At 46.3% G+C, this 12,138-nt stretch overlaps 1 protein-coding gene across 10 annotated transcripts in view; it reads left to right on the top strand.

Annotated features, from left to right (window-relative positions):
* The window catches only part of Acc (acetyl-CoA carboxylase), a 135,562-nt gene that overhangs the window by 110,619 nt on the left and 12,805 nt on the right, over positions 1-12,138 (top strand). For all 10 annotated transcript variants that reach the window (XM_077673972.1, XM_077673971.1, XM_077673973.1 and 7 more), the window contains 10 exons: positions 2,909-3,191; positions 4,000-4,140; positions 4,335-4,466; positions 5,059-5,196; positions 6,180-6,300; positions 6,984-7,081; positions 7,553-7,663; positions 9,113-9,256; positions 10,343-10,463; positions 11,782-11,975. In XM_077673972.1, coding sequence (XP_077530098.1) covers positions 2,909-3,191; positions 4,000-4,140; positions 4,335-4,466; positions 5,059-5,196; positions 6,180-6,300; positions 6,984-7,081; positions 7,553-7,663; positions 9,113-9,256; positions 10,343-10,463; positions 11,782-11,975 — 1,483 coding nt within the window. The remainder of the gene's footprint in view (positions 1-2,908; positions 3,192-3,999; positions 4,141-4,334; positions 4,467-5,058; positions 5,197-6,179; positions 6,301-6,983; positions 7,082-7,552; positions 7,664-9,112; positions 9,257-10,342; positions 10,464-11,781; positions 11,976-12,138) is intronic.

Genomic DNA, 12,138 nt, shown 5'->3' with positions numbered 1-12,138 from the left:
AGTGGCTCGTTTTCAGGCAACAGTGCAGGAGCTAGGCATGAATGAAGATAGCGGACACAAGTGGCACGGATTGGAGGAATGCGGGATGCAACCGCTCTCTCACCCCTCCTCCTTGTTTCTCCTCTTCATCATCCTCCTTTTCTTCATGCTGCTCCGGCTCTTCAGCTTCATCTTCCACTTGTCACCCCTTCTTCTTCCTCTTCATCCTTCTCTTTCTGTTTTCCAGCCTGCTCTTTTTCTTCATCCTCAGCCTTTTCCTAATCAAGTTCTATTCTTCGTTTGCTTCATCTTCTTCGTTGCCTTCTTCCTTTTCATCTACCTCAGTGGTTCTCAAATAGGGCTCCGCGGACCCCAGGGGGTCCGCGATAGCATTTCAGGGGTCCGCGAAGCTTCCCGCCAAACGTTTCACCCGCCATTTTTCTCTCGATTTTGCCAGCATTTGCTTGCAAAGCAAAAAGGTGGATCTGCCGGATTAAATGTACATTTAGCTTCTCCGCGTGGTACATATTTTGACATCTTACATATTTTGACATCTGCATTTTGCCCAACACGCCAGCTATGAAAGACACAGAAAAGAAACCCACAAAAGGCAGCATATAGGTGTCTAGAAGACTTACAGGTTCAAGTACAAATTGTTTGACATTATGGCACAGATCAACATACGCTCCATCGTGGGGTCCCCCATCACTATCGCAAACCCAAAAGGGGTCCCCGGGGTAGTCATGGCTGAGAACCACTGACCTACCTCTTCATCTCTATCCTCTTCTCATCCTTCTCCATCCTCCTTCTCCATTTCAAAGCTGACTACGATGAAATAGCTTCCGTCGGAACGAAAAGGGAACCCCAGACACTTTTTATTACTAGGATGACAGCAATTAGCTGTCACTTCTTTGGTAGGTGTTTTCAACAAAACACACTTGCTACGCAGGCGTAGCCCAGAACTGGTAGAGAACAAGGAAAAAATCAAAGCTCCTTTCTGAAGAGCAAGGTGGTTAAAAGGGAATGGCGCAATCGGATAGACATCTGCTTCATAACGAGAGGGACCCAGGTTCGATTCTGACCATTGGAAGCGTTTTTTTTTTCTTTTGAGGCACTTGATGTGCTTTTGTGGAAACCCATCATCAGCATGTGCCTTCCCGTTGTGTAAAGTTGGATTTCCTACAGTGCGTTTTCGCGTACGGTCCCCATCAGTGAGGCAAAGCAAGCTTCACTGCAAAAACCGGCCCTCTCTGTCTGCCGCGAATTTGGCGCCCTCTTCCTGGTTATGCCTTGTCTGTCCGTTGTGCTTAGCCTGTGCTGTGATGCCGTAAAGCGAAAACGAGGTATCGAAATAATTACAACCAAATATTTACGCTGCAGTTTTTCTCTGTAATTTGCGCATGGCAACACTTTGCTGTGCTGCGGAACGTCGTGCTTTGGTTTCAGTGAGACATTGAAAAGAAATTTTGGACGACGTTGTGGAGAGTGTCAGGCTGCAGAGAGGAGTTTTTAAGGAACGCTTTTCCTTTTTATTAAAGCAACCACAATCTACAGTGGCCCGTCATTATTGCATGCCTGTGCAAGCTGTTATGCTACCTATTGCCAAGGCCCCTGAAGAGCTCTACTTCAGCAGTAATGGCTGCACTGTGCCATGGTGTTCTGCATGCATTTTCAATGCTTTCGTCGTCCAGTTTTGAGAGGGTCGATTTAAAAGCACTTGAGCGCAGCCAGTGCGTGCCTGTAGTAGTAGCATGCAGCTCAGAAATGCAGTCGAGAAGTTGAAGGAGAATGTGACGTGGGTGCCTGTGAAGGGTTTGACACTTGACTGCGTACGGGCAGCGCATAGCATGACTTGGGGATGCATGCAAAAAGCCTGTTGAGAACAGCGTGGCATGGGCTAGGCTAGAGCCTTGTCAGCTTGTTTAGATGCATGTCCTTAATGAGCTGAAATCGCTCGATTAGAATGTTTCTTCTGCTGCTACAGCTGATTCATTGGCAGTTTTGAAGCGTTTGCTGGCCGTGTATTATAATCAGTGAAAGGGGACGTCAATTCACTTGTCCAGTACCTGTATCACTGCAATGAGGGATGCGAGATAAAACACCGCCCAGGACTCTGGATAAGGATAAACGACTGTCCTGCATCCACTGCGTGCTTGCACTGTTTGCTATTACCGGGCAATAGTAACTTTCGCAACTATCAGTCCAACCCGAACCTTATTTTCTTCTCTCTCGTCTCATTTGTTATGCAGTCCTAAATGAATGACAGCAATTCTTGCAGCACCAGTTTAAGGTCGCCTAGAAGAAGCACGGTGCAGGACATGTCCTAACCAGGATGCAGGATCAATGCTTTTCTTGTGTGTTTTTTTTTTTTTTTTTTTTTTTTTTTTTTTTTCCTCTGTCGGGTATTACCAGTTAGCCTCCCACTGCCCCTGCCTGTCGACACCCCCTCGGTCCCCCTCAGCACTGCTGAGAAATTGAACCTCAGTCTGAGCTTGCCGAGGTTCTCACTAGGATACAAGATAGACATGTCCTTTAAAAGGACTTGTTCTAGAGTGAATTGGTTTGAATCAGAAGCCAAGACAAAGAGTGCAAAGTAGGGATGTCCTGTATAGGAAAATTTTCTGGCGGAATTGTGTTAAAATATTCGGAAAACAACAAAAATAATTGCTTCAAATACTGTATCGAATACTCAGTGTCTTATGCATCGTAGGGTATTGTTCAAAACAAACAATGTGATTTACGTGGTTTTGGCGATTCTATACTTAAAAAATTGCTTAGATGTCTTCTGAGTCCCTCTTTTGTTGGGGCTGTAGAACACGACCTGCCTCTTTCTTACTCTAGTCTTTTTATAGGGCTGTGTGATGTCTTGCCGCTGCCCTCGCCTAACGGTGCACCCGTCCCTCTCCTATTCCACCCGTAAACCAACCAGCCCCAGCCTGAATGGCAAGTGCGTGCCCATCCGGCTGTTCCTGGCCAACGAGAGTGGCTACTACCTGGACATTGCACTGTACAAGGAGCGGTTGGACCCCGAGACGGGCCGGGTGCAATTTGAGGCCTGGGGAGGGAGCGCGGCCCAGAGGCCAGGGGGAGCCCTGCACGGCCTCCCCATCTCCACGCCCTACCTCACCAAGGACTACCTGCAGCAGAAGCGCTTCCAGGCACAGTCCAATGGCACCACCTACGTCTACGACTTCCCCGACATGTTCCGACAGGTCCGTCTTTCTCTCTCTCTCTCTCTCTCTCTCTCTCTCTCTCTCTCTCTCTCTCTCTCTCTCTCTCTCTCTCTCTCTCTCTCTCTCTCTCTCTTGTGTGTGTGTGTGTGTTGGTTTTTCTCTTTTTTTTTTTTTTGCCTGCTTAAACCCGCTCTGAGCCGGCAAAAAAAAAAGAGACCTTGTGTTTGTGGCTGTGGGTCAGAGTTCCTCAATATGCACCAGTTGCGAAACCCCCCCATAGGCCCCATGGATAAAAAACCAGGCCACAGTTGCCCCCCCCCCCCAGCACTGAGGCAAACAGGGGCAAGCAGGGGGGAAGTCAAATATGTTAGTGTTTTCGAATTTGAAAGGCAAGCTTTATTTTGTTAAGTTGTGCTAGCAAAGTTCAGTTTTTGTCTCCCAGGCACCGCGCCAATACACTTGCGCTTCAGCTTCTATGAAGCAGCAGGGAGGCCTACGCCACCCAAACTCTCAAGCACAGTTTTGCAACTGGAGTTTATTGAAAAACTCTGGCTGTCAGCAGACGATCAGAGGCATGCACAGTTTTAGTTTCTAAAGAACCCATTCAGGCACAAAGAAGTATATACAGAAATAACGGGAGAAGCAGCTACCAAACAACAATTTAGTTGCCTCACCAGCAGGAAGGCCAGTGCACTGAGGCGGCACAGCAGCCGACCGGTGTACTGTATGCCTGGTGCTTTCGTCGCAAGAAGGACCCTGCCGAAAACAGCTCAGCTTCAGAAAACAGCTCAGCTCATTTTCTTCAGAAATCATTGCTGACGCACTGTCTCCGTCTCCCAAAATGCAGGCCCTTCTGCGTCTCTGGGAAGAGCATGTGGAGATGAGGCCAGGCCAGGATGTGCCGGACTCCTTGCTCAGCTGTGTGGAGCTGGTGCTGGATGCCCAGGGCCGATTGGTCGAGCAGAAACGACTACCTGGAGAGAACGACGTGAGTGGCGACACTCTGCCATCTTTCTGTTTTTATTTATTCATTGTGCAGTAGTTCTAGCGGTAGGACATTTGTAGGATATTTGTAGGACATTAATAGGATGTTGGGACATTGGTGGGACATTGGTAGTGCGACTAGCAGAGCCATTTGCAATCCGACTGCACCCCTCTAATCCCCGGTGTGCTAATCTTTAGGTGGGCATGGTGGCCTGGCGCATGACGATTGTGACTCCCGAGTATCCCGAGGGTCGTGACATCATCGTCATTGCCAACGACATCACCTTCCTGCTGGGCACCTTTGGACCTCCGGAGGACATCCTCTTCCTCGTGAGTGTGGGACAAAACCTTTTTTTGCGTCTCTGCAAGTTGTACATGGATGCGTTAGTGCCGGAACACCACGCAGCATTTACCGCAACGCAGCTGTATGGCTGCAGGATAGGTCCTGTACTGCTCTGTATAGGCTTCAGATTGGAGGGCAATTTGTTTTGGTCCCAGTTATCATCCTGGGAGGCACTGTGGCATTCCTGAGCAGCAGATGCTTAATTTGATCCCAACTTGAGCTAATGCACATGTATCAGACGAAATGCACAGGGAACACGTTTCCAGGCACAGGGTGCTTCTGTATTACCAGCATAATTGACCACGTAATGCTTCAATATTCATAAAAGAGGGGTACTGCACGGTTATGTCGAGTTAATAGCAGGCATCTTGCAGAACTAAGAAGGCAATGAAATTGCTTTCTCTGGCCGTCCTGCTAGTTGGAGAGTAGTAGGTGTTGCCAGTGATTGAAAAAAGGCTCCCATCATGACTGCTCTTTCATCACCTTCAATTTCTGGTTGTGCCATACTACTATACGACTAGCAATGTTACAGGGCAGTGTGCCTAATCCAGACAATGCTTTCTTTCTCTCAACTCGCAGAAAGCATCGGAGAGGGCGCGAGCACTGGGAATCCCTCGGCTCTACATCTCAGCGAACAGCGGGGCCAGGATCGGCCTGGCAGAGGAGCTCAAGCACCTGTTCAACATCGCCTGGGTCGACCCCGAAATCCCCGACAAGGTCAGGACAACATCTTTTCATTGTGTCTTTCGCTAAACTAGACGGTGTGGTTGCCTGACATTCAGGTGCACGTGACTAAGTCCGACAAAAAGCATTGGCATGGGTGTTGCATTGTGTCTTGCCGAGTTAGGCTTGGTAGCTGATTGACATTCAAGAGACCTAATAGTAAGTCGGGCTAAAAGCATTGGCCTGAGAGGAAGTCCTTGAGGTATACCTTGTAACGTCAACTTCATATTTAACTTTTAAAAGGAAAAAAACTGGTCAAGCTTATTGCAGGTAGGAGGTTGTGCATTCGTGTTTTATTTTATTTTTTGTGTTTATGAATGGGCTGGTAAAATTAGGTGGCATTGAGGTGAATAAATGACGGGATGCTTCAGTTTTATGAATATCTCCTGAGTCGACCTCGAAGTCCCCATATGGTCAGGACTTTTTTTTTTTTTTTTTTTGTCACCTATTTCACTCAGACTCGGTTGCTGAGTGACATTCAGATGCACTTGACAGCAAGTTGTACGAAAATTGTTGGCACAAGGTGAAATGCTTGAGAAATACTGGTGAGGTTAGCTATGAATTCAACTTAGAGAAGAAAAAAAAACTTAACTTACCCGAAGTAGGAGGTGGTACATTCTTGTTTTTTATATGCTTTAGTGCCAGTTGTATGCTAAGCATAGGTGCAAGTTTAAATGCTTGAGGGATACCGGGGGATGTTGGCTATGAACTCAATTCAGAGAAGAAAATTAATTGGTGTTTCTTAATAAATGACACAACAAAAGGGTGGTTTGAGCTTGTGAGGGTCTTTTAATGAACTTGTTGCTAATCTGCTTGTAACCTTTCTATTACTCGCACTCTGGAGAAAAATAAAACAATTACGTTCTGCGGTTGTTTGCCACGTGTGTGTGTTTTGTGTTCTTGCTGGATGTACCTTGGGATTCATACCTAAAATATACCTTGCTTTTTTTTTTTCCCTGAAAAATACTTTGCTTTAGGGTTACCGGTATTTGTACCTGACGCCGGAGAACTTCAAGAAGGTCAGTGCCATGAACTCTGTCAATGCGGAGCTCATTGACGATGAAGGGGAGAAGCGCTACAAGATCACCAACATCATTGGTGCGTCCTGTTCTGTTTCCTTCTGTTTGCTTTTTTCTTGTCTGTTTCTTTTCTGTGCAGCTACATTTCCATGACTTGGTTACTGTATGTTCAGTTTCAAAGAGTACCTCTACTGATTGCTCCTGTTGCTTTTCCAAAATTACTTGGGCAAATGCACTTTCCTCTGGCGTAGTTTTCGGCGTTAGAAACACAGACGCTGAAATCCTGCGCGAAAAGAGAAGTAAAACTCATTAGCCCCTTTTCAGCTGACTCGTTAGGTCGTCCCTCTGCCCATTCCATCAAGCAAGCAAAGATTTAAGGTTCTCATTCTGAAGCATGCTAATTTTTTTACTATTCGGCCTGTGGTTGTTCCCTCTCGTCTTTACCGGTACAGTGGTGTCACATAGGTAACTGGCAGGTGAACGGTGTCACTAGCAAGTACCCTCACAATCCTTTGTGTGTACTTATATCAAAATTGTATTTTCTATTGGAACCCCCACCCCTCCTCCCTTCTCTTGAAAGGGTTGCGCTGGGTACTGTTCAATAAAACTGCCACATAAAGCATATACTTTGTACAACATAACGTACCCAACACAACCCTTTCAAAAGATGTTACACCACCTAGCCTGACATCAAGCATTGCTAAAGTTCGCCTCCTTCTCTCAAAATGTTGCTGAGCAATACCCCTCTCGCTTTGATTTCAGGCAAAGTTGACGGTCTCGGCGTGGAGAACCTGAAGTACGCTGGTCTCATTGCTGGTGAGACATCCCAGGCATACGAGGAGATAGTCACCATCAGCTTGGTAAGTCGCATTCACTTGATTTGTGTACACATTACGGGAGCTTTATGGCGCATGCCTCCCTCTGCTACTTTAGGAAAATGGCGCTCAGTTATAGAGGGAACGGAGTTAGGCTTGGTAGCTGATTGACATTCAGGTAATCTAACAGTAAGTCGGGCAAAAAGCGTTGGCGTGAAAGGAAGTCCTTGAGGGATACCATGCGATCCACTTCAAATTTAACTTTTAGACGAAAAAAACTGTTCAAGCCCAAGTCCCCACACAACAGAACTTTTTGATTGGGTTGGATTGGAGTGTATTGGATATTTATTGGCGACGACACAAGTCTCCATACAAGTAGGGATTTGGTGTGAGGGATAAAAGGAAATTAGCTCAGCTAGGAATACGTGCAAGTTCATGACTTGTGAAAAAAAAAAAATTGCTTGCTTTAGTTGTGTGAGCTAAGAATGAATTGGAAACGCTTCGTCACGTGTGCAGGTGACGTGCCGAGCCATCGGAATTGGAGCCTACTTGGTTCGTCTCGGACAACGTGTGATCCAGCTGGAGAACTCGCACATCATCCTCACCGGAGCTGGCGCCCTAAACAAGGTGGGTTCAGCGGTCCGCAATTCACTTTTCATTGACAATAAAGGGTTCGTGACAGTGTTACACGAGCTAATAGTATCTCGTGTTCGAGATTTCGGCGCACGTTAAGGGGGGATACTGATCTTAAAACAACTTCTTTTAGTTTTCAAGTAAACTCTGTGAAACTTGTCAGACTTGCAGTTTTTTTCCCACTGATTTCGAATATGCCATGGTTTTTTTTTTTTGAGCTGGTAAATGAGCTCCCAAGATAATTGGAGATAATTAGCCATTTTTGGTCAAACAATAGACAAAACAGTGTTGGTCATAAAACTGTAATCTTTATATTTTCCCTGGTGACTGCAATAAGAGAATCGGTTTTTCGATGCATCGCTTGGAACTAATTTTACAGCTCATTAAACTTTGGTGTTTGAAATGGGCACTCAAAATGGTTCCTTGCCACTGGTGCCACCAAAGGTTAATGAGCTGTAAAATGAGTTCCAAGCAATCCATCAAAAAACCGATTCTCTTATTGCATTCACTAGGGTTCATAGTATTGGAAAATATAAAGATTGCAGTTTTATGACCAACACTGTTCTGCCTATTGTTTGACCAAAAATGGCTATCTATCTCTAATTATCTTGGGAGCTCATTGACCAACTGAAAAAATACCGTACTTACCCGATTCTAACGCGCACCCGATTTTCCAGGGGAAAAAAACGAAAAAACTTGCACCCCCGATTGTAATGCGCACGGAACATGAGCAAGAAAAACGAATGCAAGAGAAACTGGCAATTTATTTCCCGAAGTAATCTCACTCATCTCACTCCTCGTCGCTCTCCGCTGACCACAACATCTCGTCCTCGGTGCCTTCAAGTTCGTTCGCGATGAAATACTTCTGAACGAACGTTCAACCATTGTCGATGGGATCGTGGCCCACGCCTCGCACGCCCATCCCGCGAGCTTCTCCAGAGGCGCACGCTTCAGCCGACCGCTCGTTTTGAACGCGTCAGAGCCGCTGCTGCCATTTCTGTTATCAAGCGCGTAAGTGGAACGATTTGACGATTTGTGTGATCGCCGATAGAAAAACCGAGGTGCATATGCTTCCTGCGTCTGAAAAATCGTTTCTACAAGCTTTGGCGCCATCTTGAGATGGCTATGGCGATGGGTGGGACGAAATTTCCAGTTTCGGTAGTTTTGGTTTTGTATCCGATTTAACGCGCATGCGTTTTTTCAACCTATTTTTCCGGAAAAAAAGTGCGCGTTAGAATTGGGAAAGTACAGTAATGGCATATCCTAAATCAGTGAGAAAAAAGCAGCAAGACTGACAAGTTTCACAGAGTTTACTCGAAAATTAAAAGACATCGTTTTAAGACCCATGTGCTCCCTTAAATGTCTTTGTTTTGTACCTCTAGATTAGTGTTCGGTGCAATATGCCGAAGCAGCCTGCAAAGTCTTGTCTTCCCGCGTTTGCAGCTTTTGGGCCGTGAGGTGTACACGTCCAACAACCAACTGGGCGGGGTGCAAATCATGTACCCCAACGGAGTCTCGCACGTGACCGTCCACGACGACCTGGAGGGCACCTATGTGATGCTCAAGTGGCTCTCCTACATGCCCAAGGTGGGTCGTGACCTTTGCCCCCTTCTGAACGACCTCCACTTGGTGGAACACTAAAAGTGGAGGGGAGGAATCGGATGCTAGCGGTTTGAACCTTTGTTTTACCAAACTTGAAAAAGAAGTGTGGGGCTTGTCTGGGTTAGGTTTGAACTACTCTTTTTAAAGTGGAAGCTTTCTTAGTGGGACCAATGGCATCCTGCCAATAAAACATGCATTTCCTTGTAGACTAGTTGGTCGACCAAAAGGGCCTTATTAAGACCTCTGGACACTCGGAGCGTGTGTGTATACTCGGCTTCCATGGTTACATAAAAATCGCAAAAAAAGAATGGTTCTAGATAAGACAATACACACATCGATCATGGAGTACAAACGTGTACTTTTATCTCATAACTCGCGTATCGGTATACATTTAGAGTTTTTGCAGATGAGTTTACTCAGAACGCAAGAAACCGTCGAATTTGGGTCTGGATCGATTGGATGCACTTTTAGCTAAGGTCTTAACGTAGGTTTGATGCTACAAAGCTTTCGCGCTTCTTTCAACTTTAAGAAGCGATGGTAAATTTTTGTTGAGCTGACAGGAGCACTCAAAACTTGTTTAACGCAGTTCTGAGGAAGTCCTGCGTTTACATTTTTTTATTGTTCAGGGTAGAACGGTGGTACTTTTATCACACTGGTCACTATCACAAGGAAGAACTAAGAATGCATCGGTAACTTTTCTACCCCGTCGTTGTGGCCTATGTGCCCTGGCAGTTGAGGACTAATCGTGATGGTACACATATATATGTCGATAATGTTAACCATGTTGAGCATTTTTAATGCAGTTGCGTTTCCTCTTCTACTATTGCTGCTTCATGCTGAACCCGGTCCATAGATATGGTACTGCTTTTAAATCCCTTCAGCTCTAACTTGCATGGATTGTGGAGCTCCACGTTCTTACAGCGAGTAAAGCTTTGTGTCCATGCATTGAATGAAGCTCGTGGACAGTCTGAAATGGAACTGTGGTGCCGATCTTGTGTGCGTTCCCTAGCGTATCAAAGTGGGTTGATGGACGAGGTTCTAAACATCGCTGCTTCCGTGCTTGCATTCCAGTGCAAAGGAGCCAAGCTTCCCATCGTGGAGCCCCTCGACCCCATCGACCGGGACGTCGTCTACACCCCATCCAAGGTCCCGTACGACCCGAGGTGGCTTCTGGCTGGACGGGACAGTCCAAGTGAGTGTGTGCGCTTGATGGTAGATGGTAGATGGTTGCGGCAGACCGGTGAGCTGGTCCAAGTACGGTAGCCAGGCAATGACCGGTACCCCCGCACATGCTCAGCAGTGCTGAAACTGGTCGGGTGCATATTCGCCAAACGTGTACCAGTCCTCCAATCTACTGTAAATGTTGTATCGATTTTCATAGCGAGCAGGGAAAAATGAGCGCTGGAAGATTTGTGAATTAGCCTGGTGTATAAATTATGGGGGCGTTCAAACACAATTACAACAGAAGCTCACAACTTAAAAAGGTGCCATGCAGACAAATACAAGTTTGTTTTATATTCGAAAGATTTCATGTTCTGTGGTGCCTTCAGTGCTTGTCCGGAAGTAAACGATGCTTTATTCACTGACAAATTGATCAATTTAAGTTAAAATTTTGATTTTCCCGCCAAATCGTGTGTTTTCGTGACGTCTGCAATGATGGCATATGTGGTGGGGAGCCTTGTTTACCTAGATGGCACCACCATACCACGGCTGGCCGTTTTCTGCCTTTGTTTTTGACCGTATTTGTACCTGGCTTGTTTTTGTTAAGGTAGAAAATAAACATCTTGTGAAACATGGGGTTCACTCGACAAATATGGTCACGTAAGACACCATTGCTTACGCCAATGGGCCAGTGTCGTCTGAGACAACTCTAAAGCGCCGCAGTGCTGCGCAGCTTAAACAAGCATAGTGTGCCCAGTACCAACAGCAGTACGCATCAGTACTACTAAGGTGTACTTTCGTATATTCCCCCATTTACCCCACCATTCTTACTGCTAACTGCTATAAAAAGAATGTGCCCTAAATATAAGCGCAAATAGCTCGTTCGGCAAGCTTATAAGCAATGCTAATTTGCGTTTGCTTTTTCCCGCCTCTGCCAATCGCAGAGCTGACTGGTATGACATCTTAGGTTCTGGTGCTGGAGATGAGCTAGTGGATCGCATGGTCATTCCATTTTTTTCTAATTATATAGCTTATTTGAGCGAAGTTTACGTTTAAAGGGGTCAGTATGATTCTAAGTAGTCAATCTTTTGAATTAACCAAACTTGTGTTTTGTCTGCATGGTTCCTTTAAATTTCTATGCTGTGGGGCTTGCCTGCTAGTCTATGCAGCGAGGGAAGAATTGCCTCTGGTCTTTAACTGGCTACCGGTAAACTCCCCGAGCGGAAAAAACTTGGTTTAAAAATTTACGAACTCGTGTCCCAAATACTTTCGGAGGCACGTGTAGAGGTTGCGGCTTTGTTTACAAAGTTACGCATCCAGTCTCACCGGTTTCTTTATCCACTTTGCAGACTTGCCTGGATTCTGGGAAGACGGCTTCTTCGACCGCGGCTCCTTCATGGAGGTGATGCAGCAGTGGGCGCAGACGGTCGTCTGCGGTCGTGCGCGCCTTGGTGGCGTGCCCGTTGGGGTCGTCGCGGTCGAGACGCGCACGGTCGAGATCGACATCCCCGCCGACCCTGCCAACCTCGACTCGGAGGCCAAGGTGCGCCTCTATTCCCTCTGCTGTTCAAAGTAACGTCGTGAGCTGCCTCTCACGTTTGGACTTGCATGCGGGTTGTTTGGCAGTTGCACTAGTTTCAGTAACACATCACTAAGGCTAAGCTTTGTTAAACCACCGTTAAGCCAGCAAAAACGAAAAGATGTGA

Source organism: Haemaphysalis longicornis, unplaced genomic scaffold, assembly GCF_048455015.1.
Source record: "Haemaphysalis longicornis isolate Haplotype H1 unplaced genomic scaffold, Haemaphysalis longicornis Haplotype H1 scaffold_6, whole genome shotgun sequence".
Taxonomy (NCBI): Eukaryota; Metazoa; Arthropoda; class Arachnida; order Ixodida; family Ixodidae; genus Haemaphysalis; species Haemaphysalis longicornis.
Note: the sequence above shows the minus strand (reverse complement) of the source record. Positions and strands in the feature narration are given on the sequence as shown.